General features: G+C 46.5%; 1 protein-coding gene across 1 annotated transcript; it reads left to right on the top strand.

Annotated features, from left to right (window-relative positions):
• The first annotated feature begins 4,191 nt into the window (after positions 1–4,191).
• On the top strand, positions 4,192–5,585 carry LOC100502392 (uncharacterized). Its single transcript, NM_001196870.1, has 2 exons — positions 4,192–4,937; positions 5,080–5,585. Exons 1-2 carry the CDS (start codon positions 4,409–4,411, stop codon positions 5,457–5,459), a joined length of 909 nt encoding a protein of 302 aa, NP_001183799.1. The 5' UTR covers positions 4,192–4,408; the 3' UTR covers positions 5,460–5,585.
• Positions 5,586–6,515: the final 930 nt, after the last annotated feature.

The following is a 6,515-nucleotide window of genomic DNA, read 5'->3' on the forward strand; positions in this document are numbered from 1 at the left end:
AACAATGCACGGACTCCTAAGGGATTGTTCGGTTTGAAGGGGTTTAAGGGGGATTGGAGGGGATTAAATCCCCTCCTATTTAAATTTGTATAGAAGGGGATTGAATCCCTTTCAATCCCCCTCGGGCATGTTCGGTTATATCAATCCAGAAGGAGATTGAATCCCCTCCTAGTCAAAAATGACTAGGAGGGGATTTAAACCTCTCCAATCCCCTTCTGGATTGGTATAACCGAACAAGCCCTCAATTCACTCCTAACCGAACAAGCCCTAGCTAGTATATATCTATGCACACGCGCACGTGCCGAATTTTTTATATTTTGGCTCTTCCCCGGAAAGAAATACACGTTTGGACCTTAGAAAATTTTAATGTCATTTTTGGACCCTCTGCTCGGCGCCATCGCCAATGGCGCCGAGGTAACACAGCTCGGCGCCATAGGCTATGGCGCCGAGGTGCGTGCAGCGCTGGCACAAACGGACGTCGTGGCACCGACGTGGCACCGAGCTCGGCGCCATAGGTCTTGGCGCCGAGCTCTGTTATGTACACAAAACTTGTTTAGCTCAGTTGGTAGAGCTCTGTTATGTACACAAATCTTGTGGTCGTGGGTTCAAGTCCCATGATGGGCATGTTTTAATACTTTTTTTGTCTTTGTCACTGATTTTTTTTGTTGTCCAGATTTTTCGTTTATGTCGCTGATTTGTCCGTCTAGATTTATTTCTTATCCAGATTTTTTTTGTTTTTGTGACTGATTTGTTTATCCGTCCATATTTTTTTTGTTTATTCAGCGAGCACAGCGGCTGTGTGCCACATTGGCCGCAAGCCGTCAACTTTTCCCCTTGTTTGTTCAGCTAAACACAATAAAAATCAAATGAGAACACTCTTACTTCAATCATGACCACATAAAAATATTATATTTTCATTAAGTTCTTTTGAACATAAATTCTAAAAACATAATAACATATTCCCAGTAAAAAGAAGCACACATATTCCCAGTATAAATATACTTGCATTGGTTAGCGGCCACCGGTTTAGCTATGATAAATTTTCATTAATATTAAAAAGTATAATTTCGAATACATTAGATTATTGGAGTTTTAGAGTCGAAAATATAAATATACTTAATAAACAAAAATATTATAATTAGAGTCCAAAATATAAACATACTAGGTATAAATAAACAGTGACTTGATGATTTTATAAAGTACTCTGTACTTTCATAGGGTGGGTTACTTATGTGCATGGTATTTGCGTCACGAAGTTTGAATAAACAAAAACAAAAAATATCTAGATGAATAAATAAATCAGTCATAAAAACAAAAAAACTAGATGAAAAATAAATCTGGACGGACAAATCAGCGGCATAAACAAAAAATATGGACAACAAAAAAACAAATTAGTGACAAAGACAAAAAAATATTGAACATCCACCATGGGGCTTGAACCCACCACCTCAAGGTTAAAAGCATTGCACTCTACCAATTGAGCTAGACATGCTTTGTTGTTACACATCCGAGCTCGGCGCCATAGATCTTGGCGCCGAGCTCGGTACCACGTTGGCGCCACGTCGTTCAGGTTGTGCCAGCGTAGCACGTACCTCGGCGCCATAGCCTATGGCGCCGAGATGTGTTACCTCGGCGCCATAGGCTATGGCGCCGAGCAAAGAGTCCAAAAATGACATTAAAATTTTTTAAGGTCTAAACGTGAATTTTGTTTTGAGAAAGGGACAAAATACAAAAAATTCGGGCGCACGTGTACTTGTATTTCCCAGATGTTGCTGGTAGCAGCTAATAATGAAGTGTCACAGGGATAAGTATTTTCGTTGATACATACGTGTAAATATACATGGTAAAGCCTCACTATATCCATAATTTTTTTTTCTAGATAATGGGACTTGTTCCTGCATCTGTTCCTCTCTCGTCTAGAGGAGGAGGTTGAACTGACTCAATTTGTCATGGCAGACGACAGATGATGGTCGAGTTTATATATACTAGTACTAATAATATACTAATTAATAAGTCTTGACATTAATTAATGAGTTGACCTAGGTCATTGGTGAGTCCAACAATGGTAGTGCTAGTGCGCGCCCTACAAACCGGGGCGGGCGACTTCCTGCTTGCTTTGGGCATGCAGGCAAGCAGGGTCGGAAGAAATCAAGGGCCTGTCACGTACGACGTTACGCAGACCTCCGCAAGATCGCCTGCTGTTCCGCTCGTCGGTCCCGCCCATTCTTTAATCCAGCAGCTCCTCGCCCCTGGCCTGCTGGCCACCCAAAAGCGGAGCGGGCACGGCGGCGCGGCGCGCCGGCAGCAAATCTGCCGGGACGAGCCGCGAGGAGATAAAGACAGACCACCCAGCGCGCTAGTTGCGTCAGGGGCATAATGCCCAGACCGTTAGGAATTCTTATGAAAAGGCCCGCCGCGCCGGAAAGAAACATCGCAGCGGCCAATCATGCATCACGCGTTCACGCTGTATATATATACTACTACTACTACTATCTTTATATATAAAGAGGAACTTGATTGATTTGCTATACTATACTGTAGTACACAAAATCATCTACTTTCTTTCTCGTGATATCACCGGCGAGCGGCGGCGCGTGCCGGCTATTGAGCAGACGGTTGCCATGCATGGGAGCTAGCGGACGCCGAGCTTAACAGCTTCCGTGCCTAGCTAACCCTGTGTTTTCCATGTGCAAGAACAACAGTGTCTGACTCTCTATGAGAATTAATATTATACTACCTCCGTTCTCGTGGAATACTTGTTGGCTGCTAGTAATTTTTTTAAACTAAACCACGACAAATAAAAAAAGTATGGAGAAAATATATGGCGTGCTTTAGAGGCGAAAACGGAAACGGTAATTTTTGGATATCGAGAATCATTTTCGAAGTTTTACCGAAATTTAGGTCTAAACAAAAACGAAAACGGTTACCGAAAATACGGAAACAAAATCAATAGAAAGAACCGGAAGCGGAAACGGTTTGGTACTCTTCCGACCGTTTCCGAATTTACCGTTTTTATTCGGTATTTTACCGTCGGTAATAAATTCGGTACTTTTTTCGAGAAAATTATTAAATCTGGACTGACCTTTATAAATTCAAAATAAATTCATCTTAGCTTAGAAAAATATGAAACTAATTTTATTATTTTCCTAAAATCAAGATCTATCTAATGGTATATAGTTTAGAATCGTTTGAAACTTTTATAAATCTTATTTATGTTTTCTTACCTGTTATTACTCTTGATACATATATTCATGATTTACACGAGAACTTAAGAAGGACCAATAGGACACTAATTATATTGACTATGCCAAGTAGTAGGAGTACAAATAGAATGTAAGTGTCATATCATTATATACATCTTGATTCTACTTTACTTAAATATATAATAATGATTTTATTATAGTATACTTCTTACCTTATATATTTAATGTGACCTCCTATCTTATATATTATTACCAATTTTATATGAATGTATGACTTGCGTGAATTTTTGAAGTTAATTGAGGGTACATGTTACCGTTTTTACCGATCGAGTTTTAGATTCCAATCGTAACCAATGTAATTTTTGTACCAAACTTTCATTTTCGATGTTTTCGAAGTACCGATGTTGTTTTCGTTTCCGGAGTTACCGTTTTTTTATCTCGTTTCCGTGGAAAAATATGAAACCGAAAATGGTTTTAGTGTTTACCGATCGTTTCCGACAGTTTTCACCCCTAGCGTGCTTAGAGATAGAGAGAATCAGCATTGTTTGCTTGAATTTAATTCGTACCGGCTTCTATTCAGTGTTTTTGTCTCTAAATTACAAGTGGAGCACGGTAAACAACAGGCTTTAATCTGAACCGGACATACATCCTCGTCTCGAGGAAATAATACGAGTACGACGTCGTATAAAGTAGTTGCAGTACACTAGTTCTACTACCCACGTTGGTAGGCGAGAAAGAGAGAGAAAGTGTTTGAGTATATTTTATATAAATAAACGGGGCGTTTTGGGAGCGTGCAGTGCAGTGCAGGATCGTTGGCGGCGTAGCAGGCCCTCCTCCGTCTGCTGTCGCTTTCTCCCCCGGCCCCTTCATCACTCACCTCACCACACAAAGCTACCTCACTTGAGCTCCTCTCCTACTACCTTTCTCTCCCTCCTCCCTCTCCCCTTCCTTTCTTCCCCTCCTCACGCGCAGACACGCCAAAATTCTAGGGAACGACCCCCACTACCCCTGCACGCCACCTTAGATCGGTCGACACATAGCTAGCTACCCGCTAGCTGCTGCCGCGCGGCCGGGCCGCGCGCGAGAGCGCTCAAAATTCGCGCGTCGCGCGCCCGCCACGCGGCGCGGTCATGCTGCGGCTGCGGGGAGAAGCGCGGTAGCCGAGCACGGGCGATCCGGCGCTGCCCGCCTATGGATCTGGCCGCATGGCGGGCTTCCCTCTAGGCGGAGGAGGCCACGGCCGCGGCGACCACCACCACCACCACCACCCTCACGTGAACCCTTCCTCCGCCTCCGGCTCCGACTCCGCCACCGCCGCCGCCTACCTCTACACGGCCGCCGCGCCGCGCGGCGGGTTCCAGCTATGGCCGCACCACCCGGCGGAGGAGCACCACCACCACTTCTACGCGCCCAACATCATCCGCTTCGCCGATGACCCCTTCGCGGGCTCCTCGCGCGGCGGCAGGGGTTCAGACGCCTTCGTCGCCGCCGGCGCGGGAACCATCAGCTGCCAGGACTGCGGCAACCAGGCCAAGAAGGACTGCGTCCACATGCGCTGCCGCACCTGCTGCAAGACCCGGGGCTTCGACTGCCCAACCCATGTCAAGTCCACCTGGGTGCCCGCAGCCAAGCGCCGGGAGCGCCAGCAGCAGGTCACCGAGCCCTCCAAGCGCCACCGCGACGCCACCGTCGGTGCTCAGCCCTCCTCTACCACCGCCACTACCACTTCCTCGGGTACGTATTTTATTCCTAGCTACCAGCGTGCAGTGCTGCACTGCACGTCCTGCTCATCTTCACTAGCTAACAAGCAAGCAATTCACCACCACCGTACCTAATACTCGATGGAGACCATGCATGTGCTTGATCGATCGAGCAGGGGAGCAGCAACAGATGGCGGTGGCGGCGGAGCGGTTCCCGCGGGAGGTGAGCTCGGAGGCGCTGTTCCGCTGCGTCCGCCTGGGCCCGGTCGACGAGCCTGGCGCCGAGGTGGCGTACCAGACCAGCGTCAACATCGCCGGCCACGTCTTCAAGGGCATCCTGCACGACGTCGGCCCGGACCCATCATCGTCGGTCGCTGCGGGCGGCGGCGGCTTCCGCCACGCCACTGACGGGTCCTCCCCGGGCACGGCGGGCGAAGGCAGCGTCGCGGGGGCGGGGCCCGTCTCGTCATCGGCTGTGGTCATGGACCCGTACCCGACGCCGACGACGCCCGGACCGTACGGCGGCTCGCATTTCTTCCACGGCCATCCGAGGTGATCAAACGGCCACCACGATTGACACGGCTAGCCTAGCTAGCTGGTGCTGGTTTCGTTCCTTTTGGGCATGCCATGGCCATGCATCCTTCAATATTTCGCTTTATTAGAAGAAGGATTATCGATCATCACCAAATTGTTACCACCAGTAGCTTTTATTTCTTTCCTTCTCTCGTTCATCCTCCATGATCGATGCATAAACTGACAAGCACCGGCGCGGCCGTTCGTCACTGTTTCTTTAGGATCATCCTATTACTACTGTAGCAGTTGCTAGCCCATCAGGATGCTAGAAGTATACTCCTATAAAGCTTGGAGTAGCTAGCTAGGGAGCAGTGTTCATCATGATTCATTCAAAGCTTAAAATCTGGCAGTTAGGTAATCTGATGCTGGTGGCGGCCGGGGGTGGTGTGAGAGGAGAGTGGGGGGAGAGGAGAGATTTCTTCCAGTCATCATATGCTCAGCTCAGCAGGATCGGAAGAAGGCTGGCGGAGTCAGATATCTATGTCTCGAGAAGAGAATCAAATGACGACGAGATGCTTGGAAAAGAAGAAATCTTGTTATTATGCGCTTGTAACAGTTCCTGATTAGCGTTACCAATGTTCTCAAGTTTGGTACTTGAAAACAGGGAGCGCCGCCACTGTGCAATCCCAACCCAAATTCCAATTCCGATCCATCATATCGCATCACATCACACCAATCCAATTGTCATCTCAACTCTGAAGCAAATTTTGTTTTTTCCCACGCTAATTTAAGTGTCATTTCAACCAGTTATATATATTTACTATACACACGTGTAGTGCCTATGATTGGAAATACACAGTTGCACTTGTTGAAGTACTGTCAGCAAATTAACGAACTAATCAATTTAGTACATATTGTAATATTACCCTGGTCCAAAGAGCTGTGCTGATCATTATTCTCTATTTTTTTTCTACCGGAAACATGAATGGGAGATTCAATTTCTGCCAATGCTACCCCTTTTGCACTTTTTCCTGTTTTTAGAATTAGTGAAATTAATTCAAAAAAAATTCAAAGTCAACCATTGTTTGATACACAACTA

Source organism: Zea mays, chromosome 1 (genome assembly GCF_902167145.1).
Source record: "Zea mays cultivar B73 chromosome 1, Zm-B73-REFERENCE-NAM-5.0, whole genome shotgun sequence".
In the NCBI taxonomy this organism is placed as follows: domain Eukaryota; kingdom Viridiplantae; phylum Streptophyta; class Magnoliopsida; order Poales; family Poaceae; genus Zea; species Zea mays.